This window comes from Anolis carolinensis, chromosome 1 (genome assembly GCF_035594765.1).
Source record: "Anolis carolinensis isolate JA03-04 chromosome 1, rAnoCar3.1.pri, whole genome shotgun sequence".
Taxonomy (NCBI): Eukaryota; Metazoa; Chordata; class Lepidosauria; order Squamata; family Dactyloidae; genus Anolis; species Anolis carolinensis.
The window spans coordinates 346,689,424-346,703,235 of NC_085841.1; the positions used below are offsets into that span (position 1 = coordinate 346,689,424).

A 13,812-nucleotide genomic window follows, 5' to 3' on the forward strand; every position below is an offset into this window, starting at 1 on the left:
TGGGTGTCTGTGTTTACTTTTGACTGCTGCTAGGTAAGATGCCAGCACAGTTGGTAGTGCTGAACTCTATCAACAGTGCTGAACCCTGTTAGCTGGTTTTTTTTTTTATTTAAACCAGACAAGTGCCCCCTGGGCAGCTGAGGCGCTAACAAGACCACCAACCATTGCCTGATCCTAATGTGTCTATCCCTTCCTATTGACATTCAATGGTTCTTGGGAGGCTGATTGCTTCCTGGTTAGGAAGTTGTGCTGACAAGGCCCTTGAGTGATGAAATCTGAGGTCGGCAGTATCCAACAATACTCCCCACTCGGCATTAAGAGATTAGCAACCTACTGGTGATTATTGATGTCTACCTGGCTGCTTGCCAAGCAAAATACTGCTTCATTCAAGGTAATTTGATCTTCCAGTGACAGACCATACTGCACACTACTTTGTTTTTTTTTAAGGAAGAAGAAAATAGAAAAGTGTTCCTGCTACCGAAGAGAAAAACTTAAAAAACCCAGAGACATAGAGAAGCTTTGCTGGAGGGTGGTTTCTCCCGGGAAATAATATGTTATCTGACCTGTGCAGGGAGGGCTCTGTGTTGTGTCAAGGTTCCCTTTGTGTCTTCTTTTTCAAAAAAGAAAAACAAGAAAGAGGAGATTACAGCAGATTTCTAAAATGCACCTCATTATTCCCAACTCCCTGACATCTCTGCAGTCTTTCAACACATAAAAAAGAGAGAGAATGACAATCTCATGTGAGCAAAAAGAGGGATTCCAGGCCCCCCTTTGAACCTGCCATTCCTGTTCCCAGAGATACTGATGATTATGTTTTAGACCTGGGTTCTAGTTCTTTTAAAAACACTTTGTAATTGACTAACAGAAAGCTTTTTAATTTTTTTTGTAGACTGGACCTATTTAAATATTTTGTCATTCTGGAGTTCACACTATTCTCATCTATTTTTAAAAAATTGAGAGTATTTACAAAAATTTAAGCCGTATGGAATTAAACCTTGTTGGATAGACCTTTAGGCGTAGCAGTGAATGTTACTGCAATAAAGTTCAGACAACCCACTATATCAGCGTTTCTCAAGTTTGGTCCAGATCCATTATTGTTTGAGTCCACAGTGCTCTCTGGATGTAGATGAACTACAACTCCAAAACTCAAGGACAATGCCCACCAAATCCTTCCAGTATTTTCTATTGTTCATGGGAGTTCTGTGTGCCAAGTTTGGTTCAATTCCATTGTTGGTGGAATTCATAATGCTCTTTGATTGTAGGTGAACTATAAATCCCAGCAACTGCAATTCCCAAATGACAAAAGCACCCGCCCCCCAAACCCCACCAGTAATCAAATTTGGGTGTATGGGGTATTTGTGCCAAATTTGGTTCCATAAATGAAAATACATCCAGCATATCAGATATTTACATTACAATTCATAACAGTAGCAAAATTACAGTTATGAAGGAGGAACTAAAATAATCTTATGGTTGGGGGTCACCACAACATGAGGAATTGTATTAAAGGGGTCATGGCATTAGGAAGGTTGAGAACCACTGCACTATATGCACTCTACAAATCACTTGGGAACTCACAGGACTAGTTGGAAAGAATGTGCTATTTAAACAACTATTTAAATAACTTCCAAATTCAGTGATGCCATGGTTCCATGTTTCCCGTGTGTAAGGTACACGGGGCACAAGAATCTGCCTGATATCCGATCAAACTATTTTCAATGTTTTCCTTGCACAGGACCCAAGGAAACCGGAGTATATTTATATGACTTCCTAGTCACCTGTTGATTTCTGGCAACCTCAAAATTTCATGGAATTTTCTTTTTGACACCTTGATCAGTCTACATAAAAGAACAAACTTTCCAAATATAATAAGGGGCTTTCTGTATATATTTCAGATTTCAATATTAATGTCAAAAATACGTAATATGATTTTAGATAGGAGTTGTGCTACAGCCGAACAGTAAAGACAAATATCACTTCAATAAAATAAACATTAAATATTAAATAACCAAAAAATAAACTAAGATGTAAACACTAAACTAATCTGGGAATCTGCTATTGCAACACATCCAATGAAGTGGTTTAAAACCAGTATAAAAAAGGTTAGGACTAAATATATTCCAGTCTATTTGGAATACACAAAGTTCATTCCAGAAGCAGGTTTAAGAACTGGTCCAAGAGTAGAGAAGAGCCTTGACTCCCAATGTGACCATCATCCTACTTTCTTTGCTAGTTAACATTTACCCAGTATTCTTTATTTTGCCAATTGTTTGCCTTAGATAGTTGAGCAAATAATTTTCATGGTTGCCTCTTGCTAGCACCTGGGCAAAAACTGGGGGTTTGTTGGCGATTCCATGTAAGATTTGAGTTCATATGCAGCACCGCTGTCGACTTCCATGGATTTCTGAAAAAACAGGAGCTTTACGTCTCTGTAGAGATAGATCTTTCCAGACTTAGAAACTTCCAGTCTTACAAGGATCAAGTTTTACAACCCTCAAATAAGGGCCATCCCTTATAATATGGCAACCCTGGAATATTTCTTCAGCTGTTACTTAAACTGAGATCTAACTACAAAACAATAAGGCTTGATGGGAATATCACATCCCAATACAATAAATATCCCCAAGTCCTTGGTTTATTTGGGTTTTTAAAAACTACCCATGCACGTTTCACCAATTAATTATTGATCCTGGTTTGACCTCCTGTAAAAAGGGGCAAACGTATAAAGTGCCCTCTGCTTTGTAGCTCACACAAAGCAGGAAAGAGTCAAACCAAGGGCGTATTGAACAGAGAACAAGTTACAAAAATCCAGTCTACAGCTCATTGCCTAGCAACTAACCATGCTATCCAGAAGAGCCCATCAACCATTTATTTTTATTTTTTGAAAGAGCCAATACCTTGCCTTTCTTAAAATAAAATCAATTACCCTCCTGCAGTAACATAAAATGGAATTGTAAATTACTGCCTGAAAAACTATCTAGCAGCATCTACATTTCAATGTAAACTGTCTGATGCATATACAAATGTCCACCTTCAGTTTCACATCTCACTCCCTAAGAATTTGTTGTGTGTCTTCAAGTCATTTCTGACTTCTGGTGACCGTAAGATAACCCTGGTCCAGCAGTCAACCCACACCCCACAATAGCCCTGAACCCCAGCAAATTCAAAGGAGCTTAACTCTGGGTTGACATGTACTGTATAGTAAAAACAACAACAATTTTAAAAAGAAAAACAGACACTGACATTTAATGCGCCAAGTGGGTTGTCATATGTCGCAAGTGCTCTGATGGTTTATTCCTGCATGGCAGAATGGGGTTGGACTGGATAGTCCTTGGGGTATCTTACAACTCTATGCTTCTTGACACCCAAATCTGTGGTGGAGTCGCCTTAGAGTTACCGTATGTCAGAAAGGACTTGAGGACATGCAAAAACCAACAGAGCCCATGCATTTCTTTTGTGAATGTCAACTCTTTATGCTTGGCAAAGCAAGAAAACAGTTTTCCTAATATTCAAATCACTCCAGATGCGAATGGTACAGTTTTCTTGTTACTACTTTGGTTCACATCTGCAAAGGTACTTTTACCTATTCAATAAGTATCTTAAGACATGCTATATGATTCTATGTTTTTAAGGTACTACAAGACTCTCTGAAAGTTTTCTAACTAGCACCCTTTACGCTCTTGCATTTCTAGCTGATACTTGAACCTCCTTTTCTCTAATTTTGACAACTGGGCTGACTTTTGATGCTATGAGTGCTGGTGCTGATTATACATCTTTAAGTCAACTGCGTCTTATAGAGACTGTATGTTGGCGTATTTATTTATTTATTTATTTACAGTATTTATATTCTGCCCTTCTCACCCCGAAGGGGACTCAGGGCGGATCACATTACACATATAGGAAAACATTCAATGCCTTTTAACATAGAACAAAGACAAGACAAACATAGGCTCCGAGCGGACCTTGAACTCATGACCTCCTGGTCAGAGTGATTCATTGCAGGTGGTTGCAGCTGGCTTGCTCTCCAGCCTGCGCCACAGCCCGGGCTCTTTTTAGATTGAGAACTGAAATTTTAGTCTTCCATAATTCTACTCCATCACTGAAGCTACTCTGGCTCTTATGGACTTAAGCTACTCTGGCTTATGGCACCATGGTCTTGGGCAAACCACATCAATCTCAACCTCCAAGAAAAGCAATGGCAAACCCACTCAAACAAATCTTCCCCCCCCCCCCCCCAAATCTGTGGTGGAGTCACCTTGGAGCCCCTGTATGTCAGAATGGACTTGAGACATGCAAAAGCCAACAGAGACCATGCATTTCTTTTGTGAATGTCAACTCTTTATGCTTGGCAAAGCAAGAAAATAGGTTTCCTAACATGCAAATCACTCCAGATACGAATGGTACAATTTTCTTGTTACTGCTCTGGCTCATATCTGCAAAGGTACTTTTGCCTATTCAATAAGTATCTTAAGACATGCTATAAAGTCACCTACTTGAGAAAGAAGTTTATTATCATCCTCTAGCAGCTTCACTTTTGTTTCAAGTTGTCTGATGTAGTTGGATGATGAATCTGTAAATGAGAAAAGGGAGGGGAGGAAAGAGATATTAACTTTTCCAGGAGACAATACTTTAAAGTCAACCAAGATAGATCCACAATTAGACTAATGTTTCCTTCCTACAAAAGGGAAAAGTCAAGAGAAGAGCCCGAGAACAATGCCTACAGGAGGAGAGAGGGCATTCCACAGTTTGAATCCATTAAAACAACAAAGACCAATAAGAAAGAAGAACAAAAAGAAGACCAAACCCCCAAACTTGAAAAGTTTTCAAACAATGCCTGAGGCAGTGCTGGTAATAGCAGACTTCCCAAAAACTGGACAGAAATAATGAGGTTTGGTTCACTCTCATGTAAAAGCAGCAGCTGAAAAGCTATTTGAGTTTTAACTCTGTTTTTTTTTTTAAAAAAAAATACAATTCTACCTAGAAAAGAGCAGGGGGACTTTGGGTGAGCTTGCATAGACTACTTTCTTCTAGAGACCTCAGGAGAAGGAACCAGGTCAAAGCTGTTGAAAAGCATCTACTTGTTATTCTGAAAGCACAAGTTCATTTCACACACAGAAAAATAATAAGTAAGGGCAAAAACTTATTGATAACCACATTCCACATTTCTAACAACGGTTCTAACATTTTTGTGTACTCTTGGGAATCCTTACTATAGTCAAAACCTGCCTTCGATTTATACATGAAGTTGACTTATGCAGAAGTATATGTGGTAGATAGCTTAAAATTTTTATGGAGCAATAGTATGAATGCAAAATGGGAAGTTGTATTTTCAATCTTTTACCAGAAATTATGTTTTTATTATGTTTTAGTGTTTTAACCATGTTTTTAAATAATATTGGTATTTAATTCTTTTTAATTTTTTCTATAATACAGTTTTATCACCAATAGTTCCTCCTTAGCTTTTAGCTACTGGCTTTTACTTGGGAAGGCCAAGAGCTCGAACACTGTTTCCATCCTAAATACCTTGGTCTCACCTTAGACCGAACACTAACATATAGGAAACACTGCATGAACACCAAGCACAAAGTAGCTGCACGCAATACCATCCTGCGGAAACTGACTGGCAGCGCATGGGGAGCAGACCCACAAGTAATAAGAACCTCAGCCCTGGCCTTGTCTTTCTCAACTGCAGAGTATGCCTGTCCTGTTTGGCACAAGTCTGCCCATGCAAAGCAGGTGGACATAGCACTGAATGAAACATGCAGAATCATCACAGGATGCCTTAAACCTACATCTGTTGATAAACTCTACAAGTTAGCTGGCATTGCCCCTCCTGACGTGCGACGGGAAGTTGCTGCTAACGGTGAGAGAGAAAAGGTTGAACATTGTGAAAGCCACCCACTGCATGGCTATCACCCTCCTCCCACCAGACTCAAATCAAGGAAGGGCTTCATGAGAACCACCACTCCTCTTGATGTTCCTCCAGCAACAGCAAGGGTGTCCCTCTGGGCAGCTAAACCTGGCAATTCTAACTGGATGACCCCCCAAGAGGGTCTTCCTCCAGGGGCAAACCAAGAATGGGCAACTTGGAAGTCCCTGAACAGACTCAGAAGTGGAGTGGGCAGATCAAAAGACAACTTGGCAAGGTGGCACTACCTGGAGGAATCCTCCACCTTGTGTGACTGTGGAGCTGAACAAACAACTCAGCATATGTATGCTTGCCCACAATGCCCTGCCTCATGCACGGAGGAGGAGTTGTTTAAAGCTACAGACAATGCGGTTGCTATTGCCCGCTTTTGGTCCAAAACTATTTAGTTGCTTGTGATTTCTTTTTTTATTATTATTTCCATTATTTGAAATGTATTTGTTGTACAATGCTTTTGACACGAAATAAATAAATAAATAAGCCACTGGCTTCCTACCCCTTTTGGAACTACAGTGTTCCCTCACTTATCGCTGGGGTTAGGTTCCAGGACCACCCGCAATAAGTGAAAATCTACGAAGTAGGGACGCTATATTTATTTTAATATTTATACATTATTTTAGTAGTTATACACTATTTTAAGTCTTTATCAACCAATCGTGTGTTGATAAACTGCCTCCTTCTCCTCCCGTTGCTGCTTGGGCTCCTTTTCTCTCACTTTGGCCTCTCCTTCCTCCCTTCCTTAGGATGTAAATTGTAATTTTTTATGATTTATAATATTCTTTTAGAGTTTATTGAAAAACTGCGAAACAGCGAATCCACAAAAAGTGAACCGCGAAGCAGTGAGGGAACACTGTACCCTCCAAATTGGCCTACTGCCTTCTAATATGGTGAAGGACCCTATCACACTGTCAGTACTGAAAAAAGACCTTACTGCTGGTTCAGTCAACTTCTGGAAGTGAATGAGAAGGGGAGGAGGGAGGTCCCGCCTGATGCTACTTAACCAGACCCTGCTTGTATGTTCACACCTTAAGGGAGATTTTAGAGAACTACAGATTTGATCTGAGGTGGGAATCACATGTTCCTCCATCAGCTTTCCTAACCAACTGAAGAATGCTAGATACTTGCCTCCTCAATGGATTATCACTTTGTTGTGGTGAGGGGGCTTGCATGTTCCAATGAACCTGAGGGCATAACAAGCGGAATCATGCAGTCCCAAGGGGCCCGCAGGGGAGGTTCCAGACTGATCACAATCCAAAGACCTCAATGACGGATCAGGCGGAAGATAACATGGTACATGTTACAATGGCTGTGAAGGTGGAAGAAGGCTGCAACAGATTGAGAAGCCACCGTCGTCGTGTTAACCATGACACCTCTTGGGACGTTCAGTCTGTGGGGTCTGATTTTGTGTAGATCGGCTGTGCATCAATCTCCACACATGCACAGGCATCTTCCAAGAACTTGGAAGGCCATCATACTTGAACAACGAGGGATCGCCTAAGTAAGTAAGCTAGATACTCTAGTCTTCTGGCACCTTCTGGCTGCTTCTAGCAGTCTGTATGATACTCACCCATGGATCACAGAATCATAGAATTTAAAGAGATTGCAAGGGCAAATCTGTCCCCACATGACTGCCCCCACATGACTTCCAGACCTTTGATAATTTTGGTCACCTTTCTCTGGACACATTCTAGCTTGTCAATATCTTCCTTGAATTGTGGTGCAAAGAACTGGACACCATATTCCAGGTGAGGTCTGACCAAAGCAGAACTGAATGGAACTATTACTTCACTTGATGTAGATCAGGGTGCCACTCATTTTCGCTGAGGGGCACGTCAGCCTTATGGTTGCCTTCAAATGGCTGGTTGTAATTGTAGGACTGTATAAATGTAACTGGCATTGAAAGGCTTGTGGGCCACATAAAATGATACAGCAGGCCGGATTTGGGGCATGGGCCCTACATTTGACACATGTGTTATAGATGCAGGCTAGAACTATATCCTTTTTTTAGCTGCCCCATCAGGCTGTTGACTCATGCTAAATTTGTAGTCTCTTAGATCCCTGTACTGTTTTCATGCCAGGTGTCACCTATCCTATATCTGTGCATTTTATTTTTTTCTACCTAAGTGTAGTACCTTACATTTCTCCCTGATTAAATTCATTTTGTTAATTTTGAGCCAGATATATTCTGTTAAAGTCATTTTGGATTCTGATCCTGTATGTTGGGGCTATTAGCTATCCATCCCCATTTGGTGTCATCTGCAAATTTGATAAAGATGTTGAATAACACTGGGCCCAGAAAAACAACCCTGTGGCACCCCACAGGATTCCCCCACTCTCTAGAATGAAGAGGATCCATTGCTAAGCACTTTTGGGTCCAGTCAGTTAACCAGGAAAATCCCAGCCCATGCTTTTAGCTATCACTCAGTAAGATTCTCTTTGTTTAGTTCTCCCTCCTCTCTATTTGTTTCAGAATTTTCAAGATGACTGTCAGATATTTCAAATTGCAGCCAGAAATGCGGACCTGATTACCAGTATCCCAGAATGTAAGCTCTAGGATACAATCATTTATGTCATCCTACTCCTTCTTCTCCCTCTGAATTTGGGGAAATGGTGACTCAGAAAGTACTTGCAAGTTTGGGGCATTCCTCATGCAACAAAGAGCAAGCAAACGAAGCTGCATTCCTGGCTGGCATCCTGCTCCATTTGGCACTTCAGCTACAGATCAGATAATATCTAGCAATTCTTTTATGTGAATGTTAACAACAACATCAATGTTCTGTTTCTTCCCCTTGGATATTTAGGAAAAGAAATGTAAACTGATGCGTTTGTTATCATTAAGCAACTGCAAGGATGAGTTGTCTGATAAGTTCTTAGGGATGCTTCAAATGTGGCTTTGAAAACTTTTATTAGCTAAATGTTTTGCCTCTTATTTTTAAGATTGTCTTAAAATTGAATTTCAGAAAATGATCATGTTAAGGGACATAACCTCACATGATGGTATAGCTTAACCATCTCTTATCTAGAATTCAGAAATCTGAAATACTCCAAAATATTCCATGTGGGTGACTGAGATAATGACACCTTTACTTTCTGATTGTTCAATGTACACAAACCTTGCTTTATGCACAGAACTATTTTACAAATTGTGTATCAAATTACATCCAGGTGATGTGAATCCGAGAGGTTGTCAGAAGGGGTCCGCAAAAGATTAAATTATTAAATTACTAACTATTGTTAGTGCTGATACTATTATTTTCAATTCATATGGAATCATTATAATCAAAGAGCCTCCAGTGGTGCAATGGGTTAAACCCTTGTGCTGGCAAGACTGCTGACTTGAAGGTTGGGTTGCTGACCTGAAGGTTGCCACCCCCTGGGCAACATCCTTGCAGACGACCAATTCTCTCACACCAGAAGCGACTTGCAGTTTCTCAAGTCACTCCTAACATGAAAATAATTATATATACAGGCAGTCCCCGAGTTACAAATATCTGACTTACAAATTACTCATAGTTAAGAACGGAGGTGAGACAACAGGAAGTGAGAGAAAGGAAATCCACTCCTGAAAGAGCATGGGGAAAAGTGTTTCCACTGAAGCTGTATCACCAATCCTTGTTTTCACAACAAGCCATTTTTTTCAAAATCCGATTATCACAGGGACAGAAAGTGAGGTGAAATCTTCTGAACAGGGACACAGAAGCAAAACAAACACCATGGGGGTGTTAACAATTCCCTTTGCTCTCCAAAACTAAAAGATAGATATTTTGGCTGAATTTACACTTTAAACATGTACCTTTTCCAACTTACAAATTCAGCTTAAGAATAAACTTGGGGACTCTGTGTGTGTGTGTGTGTGTGTGTGTGTACAGTATGTGTATGTGTATATACTATATGTGTGTGTGTGTGTGCAAGTATTCTAAAATCCAAAAAAAAATCCAATACAGTATATGAAACTCTCTTGTCCCAAACATTTTGGATAAAGAATATTCATCCTTTATAAAGAACCCATAGAAGGCTGCAGAATGGAGGATCCAGGCTGCCAACCCAGCATGGTTCACCACATTGGGTTCAGCATGACATGCAAAGTGAGCTTTTGCATCTGCAGCAAAACAAACTGAAGTCAAGGTTGAATTGGGAAGAGTAGCAGCTTCATTCATTTACAAATTATACACAGAAAGATCTCTTTTTGCATACTAAATATCTATGTTACTATTATGGATTACATGTCAATTTCTTTTTCCATTTTTAGGATATACATTCTTGACCTTTCACATCACGTACTGGAATGATAACCTGTTTATATTTCATGCTGTACATTGGCATATTTCATATTATTCAAAAGACAGCATTTGACCTAAACTTTTCATGTTTTATTAGCTTCTGAATTTATATGGTTCAAGGGAGATTTTATTTTCCATTCAAGTAAGCATTCAGTCTTTTTAGATTCTATCCAACCAAATCTTAATCCTCCATCTGTCTGCCTTTTGAAAAAAAATATGCAGGCACTCTTGTTCCTATACTATCTATCTATCTATCTATCTATCTATCTATCTATCTATATATATATATATATATATATCTGAAATCATTGTCTAGTGATCACTAAAATGACATTTTCCATCTGTATTTTCAAATGTGTCAAACAAGCCTAGCCCGAATAATGAAAAGTATAAAAGCCATGCAATATCAAACGATCGCCTTGAGATCTTAATCTCCATTGAAATGAAATCACAATTTGGATTTTTACATTTCTGGCCTCTGTAAGGAAACAAAGCTATTATCATAAAAATCAATTTAGGGTAGGCGGAGTGTGCGTGTGCAGGAGGCCGGAGAACAAACTGTGTTACTGCCAGCGCTCGATGTTCAGCCAGAGAGAACAGCCCGACCCAATGCCCTCTTGCAAATGAATCTCCAACATTTAGTGAGCACTGTGCACATATTATGAACATATTACGAATGCTGCATTCAATATTAAAACACAGAGGCAGGATTTGCATAGAACGACAATGAGAAATAAGAATACAAGTGTTGTTATTGTGTGCCTTCAAGTTGTTTCCAACTTACGACAATCTTAAGGCAAACCTATTGCGGGGTTTTCTTGGGAAGATTGGTTCAGATGGGGGGGGGGGTTTCCCTCTGAGGTGGAGGAATGTGACTTGCCCAAGTTGACTGAGGAGGGATTTGAACCCGTTCTCCAGAGTTGCAATCCACTGTTCAAACCACTAAACAACACTGGCTCAACAAGGATAAAATAATGCTGGACTAATGAAACTGAAGGGCCCCTGGTGGCACAGTGTGTTAAAGCGCTGAGCTGCTGAACTTGCGGACCAAAAGGTCCCAGGTTCAAATCCCGGGAGCGGAATGAGCGCCAGCTATTAGCCCCAGCTCCTGCCAACACAGCAGTTCAAAAACATGCAAATGTGAGTAGATCAATAGGTACCGCTTGTTGGTAATCATCCTGGACTACTCAAGTCTAGATAAAGTTAGATAGATGATAGAGTTAGATTGAGGGAATCCTTTCCCTGTTTCCAAAGCATGCCTAGACAGGCTTTACTGTGTTTTCTATCCTGTATACGTCACATCCTTTTACTTTGAAGTTAGTAGAAATGTGAATCTTTAGGGACACTAACTTCTCATTGGTCAGAATGTCTTTTATGGCCCCAATAAACTGGACCATGAGGTTGGAACCATTTTTGGTTCTCTCTTTTCCCTTTGTTCTTCAAGCTAACAAGAAGCATCCTGCCATCTCTCCTGGTAAGATGTAACTATTTAGATGTTTGTTATTTTTCCTTTCTTATTTTTCCTTAGAAACCAGTCTAGAGTAGTCTAGACAGCTCCCAAGCTTTTCTATCTACAACTGAGTTCTTTTTACCTGAATAAATACTTTTTGAACTTTTATTGAGACTCTGCAGTCATTGTAATCCTAAATAGACAAAGGCTTCTCTTGCTCACCCACGTGTAAGTAACTGCTGCATTTGAAAGCTTTGCTTTTGCTACTCTGCTGATTTTGGTGGAATCTCCCCCAGAGAGGGTTAAATTGAGTCTAACCACTCAGAGATTACCACAACACTGCTCCGGCGGGAAGGTAACGGCGCTCCATGCAATCATGCCAGACACATGACCTGGAGATGTCTACGCTGGTTCTTCAGCTTAGAAATGGAGATGAGCACCAACCCTCAGAATCGGTCATGGCTGGACTTAACGTCAGGGGAAACCTTTACCTTTACCTTTAATGAAACTGAGTTTCTGCTATCAAAATATTTACTTGATTATAATGTGCCATCAAATGTAATATACACCTCAATTTTGAAGACGCACATTACAAAAAATGGATTTGCCCTCAAATGTAATATGCCCAACATCACATGCACAGCACACCAGGGAGGCAGGCAGCATGAATGAAGCCATTTGGAAAGCAAGTTCAGCAGCCTTGTGGTCAATGAGGCCATTTGGAAAGAGAGTTCAGCAGCCTCGTGTGGTTCCCAACTTCAAAACTGAGGGGGATATTTTGAAGTCCTCATAAATAAGGCCAGTTAGGATGCGGGACTGAGACTTGGGGGGGGGGGGGGGGGAGAGACTAAGCCGCAGGAATGACTATGTCACCAGCTAGGCACTTCTCTCCCTTCTCTGGGCGCCACGGAGGCCTGAGGCAGCTGCCACGGACGGGAACAGCCTCTCCATCTCCTGCTTCTCCACCTGACCTCTGAGCTTCCAGGCCCCTCCAGGCCTTTTCATGCAGGTGGTTTTATGTGCACGATTCTAATGCGTCATTGAATCTAATATGCACCTCAATGTTGGTAATTAATTTAGCCAAAAAAGGTGAGAATTAGATTCCAGTTAATATGGAATATTGTAAAGCTTAGTCTATGACCAACAAAGAGCTTCTGAAATGGGGAAGGTTGAGAGAGTAAAAGGAAAAGGAAAATACAAAGAACTGAACCATATTATCACCTCAATTGATCAACTAAAATAATATTTGAATGAAGGAAAGTACTGTTCCTTGAGGGTAGGGGGAGGGAGGAGAAATATTGATATACATAGTGGGAGATAAATGTGGAATCAGCAATGTTAAGAAAATTAGGATAATAGCATTCTGTTTGTATTATGAAATGGTAACTGAATCTGATATTATTCTACTTGTATTTACAATTAATTTTTTTAAAGAACTTCAAAAGTTTCTACTCAAAATGCATTTCACTCAATTACTCATCAAAATCAGCGTGGTGGAGGTATCATGAAATAATCAACTCCAAATCCTCTTATTTTTCTATGGTAGAATGGTACAAGGCATTTCGTCATCACCACTTGACTCATCAGACTACTTAGATGGATAGAACATAAATATATATTTACAGTAGAGTCTCACTTATCCAACATAAACGGGCCGGGAGAACGTTGGATAAGCGGATATGTTGGATAATAAGGAGAGATTAAGGAGAAGCCTATTAAACATCAAATTAGGTTATGATTTTACAAATTAAGCACCAAAACATCATGTTATACAACAAATTTGACAGAAAAAGTAGTTCAATATGCAGAAATGCTACGTAGTAATTACTGTATTTATGAACTTAGCACCAAAAAATCATGATGTATTGAAAACATTGACTACAAAAAATGTGATGGATAATCCAGAACATTGGATAAGCGAATGTTGAATAAGTGAGACTCTACTGTATTTTATTAAAATTTCTGAACAAGAAAACTTTTTTAAAAAAATCCTAAGAAAGTAAAAATGCAACAGATTAGACATTTGACACTGGGACTGAGGGTTGGACTGGGTGGTCTTTGTGGCCCCTTCCAACTGCAGTCTATGTTTCCATTATTGCAATGTAAACAGTAAAATGGAGGCCAATTATGGTCTCAAATCCGGTGTCTATGGCTTT

General features: G+C 39.9%; 1 protein-coding gene across 3 annotated transcripts in view; it reads right to left on the reverse strand.

The window, feature by feature from the left end:
• ccdc85c (coiled-coil domain containing 85C) overlaps positions 1-13,812 on the reverse strand; it is a 205,910-nt gene that overhangs the window by 72,088 nt on the left and 120,010 nt on the right. For all 3 annotated transcript variants that reach the window (XM_062968459.1, XM_062968458.1, XM_003224837.4), the window contains exon 2: positions 4,494-4,570. In XM_062968459.1, the coding sequence (XP_062824529.1) occupies positions 4,494-4,570 (77 nt within the window). The remainder of the gene's footprint in view (positions 1-4,493; positions 4,571-13,812) is intronic.